This window comes from Nannospalax galili, unplaced genomic scaffold (assembly GCF_000622305.1).
Source record: "Nannospalax galili isolate Female #2095 unplaced genomic scaffold, S.galili_v1.0 scaffold87, whole genome shotgun sequence".
Taxonomy (NCBI): Eukaryota; Metazoa; Chordata; class Mammalia; order Rodentia; family Spalacidae; genus Nannospalax; species Nannospalax galili.
Window position 1 is genome coordinate 257,647 of NW_008360320.1, and position 12,112 is coordinate 269,758.

The following is a 12,112-nucleotide window of genomic DNA, read 5'->3' on the forward strand; positions in this document are numbered from 1 at the left end:
GTCACACTCAAGCCAGTGGCTTGAGACACATTCAGGACAGTTACTATCAAGTGACTGCTCCCATTCAGGACAGTAAATCATCCTCATTTACTGTGCTACAGATCAGAGAGCACCACTTCTCCCTGGGGCAGGGGCAGGACTTTAGCAATGTTAAATACTGGTATGAGTTCTTTTTTCTGAAATGTCCAAAGGGCATTTAAAAAAAGAATGAAAGAATTTGCTTTAGAAGTCTGAGACAAACTCAAGGTTATGATTATGATTATCTGCATGCAATAACACTCTTCTTTAAATGGTTTGGGAGAATTTATACATTTTATAAAGAATGTGTTAAAGAGTGCAAGTATTCTGATACTGAGTTCACAAAAGGACAAATGCTGGTAATAATAACATTTAATACCTAAGTTCAAGCTAATGTTTATTTAACAGGCAATTAATATGGCTAGTTATAAGCCACAGTGCACAGGTTATGCCCTTTGAGAAAATGAACTAGTTTGGTCCACAGTTCTAGTTATCTGATTGGAAACAAAATGAAACGAAACCATTTTAATTCAGCCAAGGATTCTGATGAATTTATTATTCCTGAAATGTAGCTAGTTAAAAAGTAAGTGCTATCCACCAATGAAGTATATTGTTGTGTTAAGTTTTGTATAAAAAGTTGGCTGGTTGTTTTTGGAGTGATTTCTGAGCACTGGAGGACAAATCAGAAAAATGACTTCAGAGGTAGTCACTCCTTCCGTGGGCTATACCTTCTTATTCCATGAAACAGCTTTCACTCTGTAAAACATTGTCCCCAAAGGAACTTTGAATCTGTTTCATGCCTTTTTGGCTTGACAGTATTCCTTTTCTATGACTTTTCCAAGGACCCAGGGTCTTCTAGATTTACCTGAAGCACCCTCACCTGGTTTGAGATCCAGGGCAGGTAGAGACTCTGAATGCAGAAAATACAGGGTAGGACTGACAGTGAACAACACGTAATTGTCATGCCGCTCATCTAAGATCATGAGTACCAAATTTCCCACCTGAAAATCTCTAATAGCTATCTTTTCAGAATGTCTGGAAGAGATTGAAGACATGTTCTGAGACATCAGTCTTTGATTTAAGCACTTGTTTTCTTCTTTCAACTGCAATGTTTGTTCTAACAGCATTATCCTCTGTCTTTCTTCAGAAGCAGATGAATGTTTTCCTGAACAGACATCATGCCTGTGTCCACTGATGAATCTACTCTTCCTTCCATCTATTTTCTCTGACCTAGCTGTGTCACCTGGGAGCTCAGGAGCACAAGCTCCATAAAGCTCTGGGGGCAGCAACTATAGGTTGACTGACTTTAAGATCAGCCATAAATAATGAACAGTCTTCAAAAGCACTTTCCACAGCGAGGTCACTTGGGCTTTCCAGGGAAGGAGAGTCTCTACTGTTAACATTTTCAAGTGCGGTACTCAAACTTCCCCAACATCTTAGAATTGTTTAGAATAATTATATTGACGAAATTGTAATTCATGGTTGAATTTCAGAAAAAGATATTCATTGTACATTAACATTTAAAGGTCATTTAAATACTAAAATACTGTATCGTAAAAGACCTGTACAATTTTAAAACAATAAAGATTTGGAAGTGTTAAAAAAAAAAAAAAAGAAAAGAAAATACTAGTAAGACCTGCCGCTAAACCTGATGACTGGAGTTCAGTCAACTGGGAGGGGACCCAGTTGATGGAAGGAAACAGTTAACTCTCACAAATTATCCTCTGACCTGCACAAGTAGGCTGTAGCGGGTGCGCGCACGTGCACGCGCGCGCGCGCGCGCGCGCACACACACACACACACACACACACACACACACACACACTGTAATTAAAACCAGTGAACACTTAATCCCAGTACTCAGGAGACAGAGGCAGGCAGATCTATGTGAGGTCGAGGCCAGTCTGGTCTGCATAGTGAGTTCCAGGCCAGCCAGGATGCACAGTAGGACTGTCTCAAAAAACAAAAACAAAATCCAAACAACAACAGGGAAAGTAGTCAAATAATAGCAAAGACTCTCAAATGCAATTAAAATTGTTAGCTTTGTGATATCTGCCTACCCCCATTTCCCCTTTTTTCTTTTGAGACAAGGTCTTACTCTATAGCTGACCTAGAACTCATGTAGATGCAGATTGGCTTTGAACTCACAGTGATCCTTCTGCCATCATTCCTGTGTTTTTGGTGAACAGTTAAAACTATCAGGAACAGGCATCTGATAGGCCCTTCTGTGCCTGGCCTTCATAGCAACCTGTTTCGGGCACCACAGTCACTGAGGACACTCTAGTACTGCAGAGAACCACAGCAACCACAGTTGAAGGCATACTGCAGTCACAACATTCCACTTATACCACCCTTGGAAACAGCATTTTTAAGCAAGACAGGTCTTGGTGGTTTAGATGACTCTGGAGCTATTTTCACTCAAGCTAGAGGAGCATGATTGGTGCAAGCATGTCTGCATGAAGGGAGATACTCTGTTGGCAAACTCCCTTACTATCACCCTCTCTGGCTATGGAACCAGGCTGTTCAGCTCATTTTTTAAGTCAATTGTAAGACATCCCCCTACACCGTTCACTGGTGTTGCAATATTAGGCAAAGTAAGACATCTATAGGGTGGTCTTTTCTTGTCCAGTTTTGGTCTGTATCTTTAGTAGAGAAGACAGCAGAAGCAGTGGCAGAATGGGAGCAGTTGTGAGGGCAGTAGTAGCAGTAGCATCAGGGACACCATCAGTCCCTGAAGCTGAAGCATTTTGGAGAGTAGCTAGGTGTGGGGCAGAAGCAGCAAAGATGACAAAGGCTGTGAACTGAAGACAATGAACAATGGACCTTAGTTGCTGAAAGAGTTCCAGAGAGCTGCCAAACTTTAAGGACTATGGTACCTTAGGGCAGAAAGTTATAACTCTAGCTGCCGGAGGTCCATTCAAAAGATGTAACACTAGCAGGTCTGCCTGCTGCTGCCTGCTACTGCTTACTGCTTCTGGAAACTGAGGATTACAATAGCTACTAAGTGCTCAGACTTCAAATGGCTAAAACCCAAAAGAGTAGGTCTCCAGTCTGAGGACCTAAAGCTATAAGTCTGTCTTCCTACAGCTGGAGAAAAAGGTTTAGGGCTTGGACCTGTTGGCCCAAGGGTCTGCCAATCTTGCCTCTAACCTTTGGGTGTTCAAGGGTCTGGGGGTAGCCAACATTGGAAGAGCTTTTCCTCTCCTATGCACAATTTGTATTCAGGTAGTGTGGGAATGATTTTTCTGAGAATCACAAGTTGAATTTTGCATAGCCTTGTAAGTTAGTCATATGCTTTGAGATAATTTAAAATCATGTATTCAATCTGTTTTTGTTCTGTGCACTCAACTTGTTTAAATTTAACTAACCTTTAAGTAAAACAGTATAGGCCCGGAGAGATGACTCAACAGTTAAGAGCACTGGTTGCTCTTGCAGAGGAGAGGTTTGGTTCCTAGCACCCAAGTGGCAGTTAACTGTCTGTAACTCTAGTTCCAGGGGATATGGTGCCCTCTTCTGGCCTCTCTGGGCACTGCCTGCAATGATGCACTTACATATAGGCAAACTAATCATACACACAAAAATAAAAATAAATAAAAATTGCTGGGCATGGTGGTGCACGCCTGTAGTCCCAGCACTTGGGAGGCAGAGGCAGGTGGATCTCTGTGAGTTCAAGGCCAGCCTGGTCTACATAGTGAATTCCAGGACAGCTGGGGCTACAGGGAGACTCTGCTTCAAAAAGACAATAAATAAATAAATAAATAAATAAATAAATAAATAAATAAAAATTTAACAAAGGAAAACAATGTAATCAGTCTTCTAATGCTTTGGACTTCCAATATAGTTAACTCTTACAAACTAAGCTTAACACATAGCTTTAATCTTATATTATGCTCACTATTTCTCTTTTGTGATGACTTTTCCTTGTGACTCATTTATGTTTCTGACTCAGAACAATGTATGTGTGCATAAGATGTGCTAATTAAAGCTTAAGACGACTGGCTAGATGCAGAGACATTGAAAGCAACATGCCTCCACAAGAAATGCTGAAAACAACATGTGGGTATAAGTTGATAACATCTGTTTATGGTTTTGTGTACTGTTCTGGGTCAGACTGGTCAGAAAAATAGCTTCTTCATTTGTAAAACTCTGGTAAAATATTCTTTTTTAAAAAAATTTATTCATTTTACTTTTATGTGTATGAGTGTTTTTCCTACATGTATGTAAATGCAACCACACATGCAATGCCCGAGGAGGTCAGAAGAGAGCACTGGATCCCCTGGAACTGGAGTTATAGACAGTTGTTAGCTGCCATATAGGTGCTGGGAACTGAACTGGGGCTGTCTGGAAGAGCAGTCAGTGCTCTTCACTGCTGAGCCATCTCTCCAGTCCCTGATAAAGACAAAGGTCCTTATTCTTTTCCCATACTATGCTTGATGTGCTGTTCAACAGATATAGGGGAGGCTCTTTGTTGAGAAGAAAGAGAAATCAGAATATGTGAGAACAGATTAAATGACTTGGTTAAATGACTCCAGGAGTCAGTCTCTTTAATGTGGTGCCATCTCAGTAGTGCAAAAGAACCAAGCCAGCTAATTAGTAACAACCACATGAAAGGCAGAATGCCAGAAAGTACTGGGAAAATCAGTTTGTGTACTGCATTGTACATGTAATTTTATTTTAAAGGAACATTTTGATTCAATTATATTACTATAAAACTTTTCCCTTGGCATCATAAGAATCACTGTGAGGTTATTAATGCTTAGGAAAGTAATGTTTTTATTTATAACATGACTATTAATTAACGGAAGTATCTCTCCTTCTACCAGAGAATAAACTTAAGCCTAGAGATTTCTGTTGACTTGGGTCTTTGTTGTTTCTCAGGTGTCTAGAGCAGTGTTTGAAATCATCATTGCCTCTCACACAAAGTATCAACGAGGCTTCCTCCTCCTTCAAAAAGATGATTGTAGTAAAATAAAAAAAGTAGATAAATAAATATCTAATCTCTTTAAAATATTTTATTTATTTATACATACATATAATGCATATTGATCACATTCATTCCCCCATTTCCTCCCCTCTAATTCCTCTCCATCTCTGCCCCCACTTTTCCCAATTTCATGTTCTCTTTTTCTCTCTCTCTTAAATAAACTTTAATGTTCATTGAGTACATTTAGTGCTGCTTGTATGTACATGAGTGTGGGACCTTCTACTGGAGCGTGGGTAGCCTCTCAGAACCCTCAAGAAAGTTAATTTTCCCATCTGCAATGGCCTTCAATTGCCCAAAGCTCCTTAAATACATGTGGAACTTCATGAACCCCTCCCTGATCTATGCTGGGATTTTTGATGGCTTGATCTTGCACAGGTCTTGTGCATGCAGTTCCAGCTGCTGTGAGTTCATGAGTGCACCTGTGCTGGTCATGTCTAGAAATACTTTTTCTCTATAGATGTCTACTCCCTCTGACTCTTATAATCTTCTTGTCTCCTCTTTCATGATGATCCCTGAGCCTTGGGGGAGGGGCATTTGTTATAGATGTCCCATCTGGAGTGGAGCACTCCATAGTTTCTTATTCTCTGCATGTTGACAGGTTGTTGGTCTTTGTATTAATTGCCATCTACTGCAGAAAGAAGCTATTCTGATGAGGGCTGAGAGAGGCACTAATCTAGGGTATAAAGATAAGAACTTAGGGGATAGCTTATTACATGTCTGTTTAGCAGAATAATAGCACTAGGTTCTCGCCTACGGCCTATGACCTAGTCAGCTATGGGGTTTTGGCCTAGTTAATGGTACCACACATGGGTTCCATCTTATGGAGGGAGTTTTAAATCCAATCAGAAAGTTTTTGGTTATTCTTTTTGTTTTATTTTATTTATTATTTTTATTTTATGTGTATGCGTGTATTGCCTGCATGTAGGTAAGTGCACCCATGTCGTGCAATGCCCGTGAAGGTCAGAAGAGGCTGTCAGATCCCCTGGGACTGGAGTTACAGACAGTTGTTAGCTGCCATGTGGGTGCTGGGAGGCAAACCCTGGTCTTCTGCAAGAACAATCAGTGTTCTTAACCTCTGAGCCATCTCTCCAGGCCCAGTTTTTGCTTATTCTTGTGACATTCATACCACTATTGCACCAGTGGGCATAACTTGCCAGGGAAGTCATTATTATAGCTTGTAGGGTTCACAACTGAGCAAGACTGATGACTTTTCTCCCCAGCTATCATGCATAAAACCTTCCAGGACTATGCAAACTAGCCAGTAGGAATAAAGCTCCCATGTTGGTAATAGTTTGATTTCTTCATGTTGTACAACTCAGGTATGTGGTATCTTCAGCAATAGGATCTTACTATCAAGTTCTGGAGGGTAACCAAGAGCAACGGCAATAATAGCCTGTAATGTTTTGGGGAATCCTATGGGACTCCACAGACCAATAATTCATAAAGAGGTAACCCATACCTGGAACTGGCCTTTTTATTTGATAGCCTATGATGTCTGGGGGAGGCATTGCTCCTTGCCCCGTTATGGGGTAACTCCATTTAAACTCAGCTTCTACAGTAGGTTTCCTATCATGTTTTCACAGGAGTTATCCTTCTCCATTCTCCCTCCTCTACTTTGCCCTCCCACCCCCACCCCACGTAAGGCTTCCTGTTCCATCATTCCCCTTTTCCTCCCTTCATATTACTTGCATTCTATCCCCCTTTCCTGGAAGTCCTCCCCCCATGGCTCTTTACTAATTTCCTGCCTTCTATGAATACTTTAAACACACATATCTAAAGATTCAAAACTATCACCCACATATGATAGAGAACATGAGGTAGCAAATACTTTTTTTTTCTGGGTTTGGGTTACCTTACTCAGAATTATTTCCAGATCTATCCATTTACCTTCAAGTTCCATAATTTCGTGTTTCTTTGCAGTGGAATATAATCTAATTTCTTTTCATTTTTTGGTCTTTTTGAGACAGGGTCTCCCTGTAGCCCCAGCTGTCATGAACTCACTATGTAGACCAGGCTGGCCTTGAACTCATAGAGATCCATTTGCCTCTGCCTCCTGAGTCCTGGGATAAAAGGCATATGCTACCATGCCCGGCCCAAATCTCTTTTCTTAAAGATTTATTTTATTATCATTTTTAATTATGTGTGTGTGTCTGTATGTGGGTGTGTACATGTGGGTATGGGTGTCTGATAGAATGTGTAAATTGCAGGAGAGCCATATGTTTCCTTAAAGGAAGTCATAAAAACATAAATTCCTCAAGGTGGCCAAATGGCCCGAATTGGTGGCTTTGCCTTTGATCAAGCATTATCAACTGGTCACTTCCCTGGCTGACAGAGACTTTTTACAGAGTCAACTTCTCTCCCACTGTGCTGCCTACTCATCCTGAGGAAATAAGCTCAAGAAGAAGACTCTCAGTTACCCCCAGTGACACTGGCACCTAGCAGATGCCTGCAGCTGCATTCAGCAGAGTTCCTATATAAGTCCAGATCAGTCCACCTTGCTTTTGCTTTGCCTGGTTTCCGAGGACAGCACCGGCTCTTTGCTATAGTCTTCTGAATAAAGGAATATATTCCTTGCCTGTTGCAGGTCTGGCTCTGGTTCTTATTTCTTAACTTTAAACGCCTTCCTTTTTCTACGCTTCTAAATCTGACAGTGTCCATGGAGGCCAGAGGCATTGGATCCCCTGGAGCTGGAGTTACAGGCAGTTGTGAGCTGCCTGCTCCTCTGCAAGAACAGTAAGTGCTCTTAACCTCTGACCCATCTCGCCAATCCCAAGATATCTCGACTTTTAAAAAATTATTTTTATTTTTAAAATTTTTATTTATTTAGTTGTATTTTCTGTGTATGAGTATTTTGCCTACATGTATGTAAGTGCACCCATATCATGCAATATCTACAGAGGCCAGAAGAGGACATTGGATGCCCTGGAACTAGAGTTACAGATGGTCTTTAGCCGTCATATGGGTGCTGGAATCAAATCTAGGTCCTCTGCAAGAGCAGCCCATACGCTTAACAACTGAGCCATCTCTCCAGCCCTCCAAATTCTATTTTAATTAGCCTTTGATTAGTAATTCTACCCTGAGGTACCTGTTCTCCCCAAATTAAAGAACTGCACAGATATATATGTCCAAGAATATTTATTACAGCAATACTTATGAAAACAATATAAAATTCAAACAATAGAGTTAGACTTAAATAAAACAGGGAACCATCATGTTGGGGGTATTTTACAGTGACTTAAAGTCATGTTTTATAGAAAACTCAATGATCTGGGAAAGACTGAGCTATAAAGTTTAAGGTTAAAAAAATTCAAGATAAGCTGGGCATGGTAGTGCACGCCTGTAGTCCCAGCACTTGGGAGGCAGAAGCAGGTGGATCTCTGTGAATTCAAGACCAGCCTGGTCTACATGGTAAGTTCCAGGCCAGCTGGGGCTACAAGGAGATCCTGTTTTAAAAAGACCAAAAAAAATAAAAATAAAAAAAGGGTCAGGTATAAAATGCGGAATGCAAAAATTCAAGTACAAATACACATAGATACATATATACATATGCTGCAAATAGAAACATGACAGAAAGAAAAATATAGAAAAATCTTAACACTAGTTATTTCTGTATAGTAGGATTGTGAGAGGCTTTTTTTTCTCATCTGAAGTTTTCTGCATTTTTCAGTTTCCCCCACAACTAGGTATTGCTTTCACATTTATAAAAACAATAAATACGTGTTAATAATAATAATAATACAAAAGTGAGATGAGAGTCCAAAAGATACAAACATAATATTGTATGTTTGAACAGCTTTCTTTTTTTTTTTTTTATAAATGACTAAATCTTCCAGCTAAGAAGTTTTTACTTCCCGTAGAAACAGTACTTGAATTCTTTCCTTGACTGGATTTGGATGCAGGATCCACTGCAACATATTTTATCTGGAAACCTCCTGCTGTGATGGAAGCATCACTCAGAAACTTCAAGGTCATGACATTTCCTGTGGGGAGAGGGGCATACAAAAGAATGAAGTCTTTACCCCAATTTGATTTGTCTGACCATGCAAGGACTTATCATCTCACAGAAGAATATATGAAAACACAAATGAAACTCCCAGAATGCAGAGGTGGATTCACAAGTGTTAGTGTCTGTAGTTTCATTGACAAGTGGAACAGGTGAGAGATTTTCATATTTTTAACTCTGGCCCTCTAATCTCATATACAAAATTCTGTCTATTCTGTTTTATAAGATTCTCTAAGGGGCTGGAGAGATGGCTCAGTGGTTAAGAGCTCTCACTGCTCTTCCAAAGGACCAGGGTTTGATTCCCAGCACCCTCATTGGTGGTTCACTACTGCCTATAACTCCAGCTCCAGGGGAATCTGCGACCTCTGGCTTCTGAGGACACACACACACACATACACACACACACACACACACACACACGTAATTAAATAAAAATAAAATAATAAAATAAGGTGTTTGCCTAGCATGCCTGAGACTATAGATTTGATACCTAGTAACATAAGGCAACAAAAAAGGTTCCCTTTGTAGAAGGGCTATCCATTGAATTATAAGAAAATTATAAAAGTATAGTTCAAGCCCTCAAGGATGTTTGGGCTAAATGATGGGGACCAACAGCCTTGCATTATTATTACTTTTTTTTTTTTTTTAAGTTAAACCCTAGTTAACGCAGAAGAGAGAAAATTGTATCTCAAGTAAACAAAGAGCTTCTAGAAATGAAATACTTTTAAAACTCAGTGTTGATTTGATCATTCTTGGAGTACATTGTCTGTTGAAACAAACAGGTGTTATAGAAAATCAGAGACCAACAGCCAAAGTCAGGTGAGGAGAGGGAATTTAATCTTTCACTCTTGGGCCTGACCCATGGATCATTCTGTAAAGGAGCCAGCACCCCACTCAAGTTTTGGGGGGCCTTTATACTCATATGTGAAGAAATGCAAGCAAAAGGTAAAAAGCTCATACTTGATAAATAAGTAGTTTACAGGTTTATGACCACAGGAATGTGAAAACCCTGAGAAACAAAGACTTTTATCCTGGGTAATCATGGCGGGGGGCAGGGGAGAAGACTGCTGTTCATCTCCCCCATTTTTCTCTCTTTGGAGCTTTTCCTGCTCCAAAGTTCTTAACTACCATTACATTCCAAGAGCTTTTTAGCATCCATCTGTACTCTTCCACTTCCATTATATAGGAACTATGTCAAGTTTCAGACTTTCTTTGAACTAATGCTTTTTGTTGTTGTTTTTGAGACAGGGTCTCACTATGTTGCCCTGGGACTTGGTATGTAGACTAGGCTAGCCCCACACTCCTGCTTCTACCTCTCGAGTGCTGGGATTGCAGGAGTGCACCACCACCCTCAGCTCTGTTGTTTGTTTTATAAATAGATTTTCATGACTTAACTACCTTTTAAAGCTTGAAAGCAGGCTTCTTTTAAACTTTCTGTTAACATAAAATATGTTCTTGAGAAAAGAGAAATAAACAAGAGGTTTATAGAAAGTTTCCCTTCTCTGAAAGAGTGTGACAGTAATGAATTTATAAGGTTTAAACATTAATCATTCAAAGATAGAGCAAAAAGTTTTGTAACAGCAGCAGCGAAAATTCCTGGTCAAGAGAATATAATCTCTGGTTTAGAGATGGTGACCCAACATTCAGTCAATGACCTGGCCACGGACCACCCCTAGGAAGGTGGGTTCACCTTAGACAAGCAGACAGGCAGAATAACCAATACATTACTGAGGTGGTGAACTTTTTCTGCCTAGAATCCCCCAGTTTATCAGACAAGTCTGCCTGCTTTTCTGAAGTGTAACCTCTCCCTTTCTTTCTCTCGCTTTTCTAAGCAGCTTGCCCTAACACTTTGGGCTGCTCCAACATTTTGGGCTTTCTTACCCTTTCTCTAATGCCTCCATCCCTGCCATTTGTCTGACTTCCATGTTGGCTTAAAAGGCATGGTTACTTTTCCTTTTCTCTTCTATTCTCTTACTGGGGCAGCTGCTGAGAATTACAGCTCACCTGCCCTTTGGATTTTTCTTTTAAATTCTGATAAAATTGTCCTTAAGCTTCTGTTTCAGTCAGTCCTTAAATTCTTTTATTAATGAGTCTAAGAACCCCAAGAGGGGACCCAAATTACCCTGTATCAGTTTCACATCTTGTAAAAATGACAAATAAGAATTAAGTGTGCTGGAAGACTGGGTGTGGGAGGATGTTAGAGAGAAATTAGATTTGCAATGCAATGGAGCTTTGCTGCTTTTAGGTGCAAAAGTGTGATAGTTTTATGACTTGGAAGGAAAATAGAACATATCAGGATGCCAGGTGCTGGTGCTAGTGCTGGAAACAAAAAAGAAAAAAACAAAGACTTCTAAGAAAGCCAGGGTTTTAGCTGAAAAAGAATAGCAGTTTGGAAAATTTAAAGTGTTGTATTGCTTATTGTAATCAATTTATGCTTCTAAGGGGGCATTTTAAAAGGCATATTTCTTAGAACAAAAGTACAAAAAATAATTTTGGTTGTATCTGTTGAAATCTAGCAAACATTCCCTATTATGTCTAGCTTTTTGAGATAAACTACAAGAATTATTAGCATATTAAACATTCTTGTGGTTTGCCAATAAAGAAACCCATTTATCACTGTTTAATTCAGTGTTTCCACATTTATTTGACCCTAGAGCCCTTTTCTTATGGTGTTAACTCATTTAAAATATTACAGTCTTTTTTAAAATTACTTATTTTAGTCCAGGCATGGTGGCGCATGCCTTTAGTCCCAGCACTTGGGAGGCAGAGGCAGGCGGATCTCTGTGAGTTTAAGGCCAGCCTGGTCTACATAGAGAGTTCCAGGACAGCTGGGGCTACAGGGAGTCCCTGTCTCAAAAAGAGCAAAAAAAAAAATTATTTATTCTGTCTTCATTTTTCAGAAACAAAATCTGATATATATATTTAATAATTATGTATTTAATAACCATATAATTAGAAGAGGCATTTCATTACAATAGCATTGACATATTCAATAACAATTTCCAGAGCTAAGATGCTTCTCTTTCAAAACTGGCTGTAAATTATTAGGTTTACGTTGAGTTAATAGAGTTATACAATATTGTACTCCACATAAACCCTTTAAGACA

At 39.7% G+C, this 12,112-nt stretch overlaps 1 protein-coding gene and 1 pseudogene across 1 annotated transcript in view; both read right to left on the reverse strand.

The window, feature by feature from the left end:
- Nucleotides 1–740: 740 nt before the first annotated feature.
- LOC103727343 lies at nucleotides 741–6,902 on the reverse strand (annotated as a pseudogene).
- A 1,229-nt stretch (nucleotides 6,903–8,131) lies between these two features.
- The window catches only part of Tnfaip6 (TNF alpha induced protein 6), a 20,438-nt gene continuing 16,457 nt past the window's right edge, over nucleotides 8,132–12,112 (reverse strand). Inside the window, exon 6 of the mRNA XM_008825152.3 lies at nucleotides 8,132–8,982. Coding sequence (XP_008823374.1) covers nucleotides 8,813–8,982 — 170 coding nt within the window. The 3' untranslated portion in view covers nucleotides 8,132–8,812. The remainder of the gene's footprint in view (nucleotides 8,983–12,112) is intronic.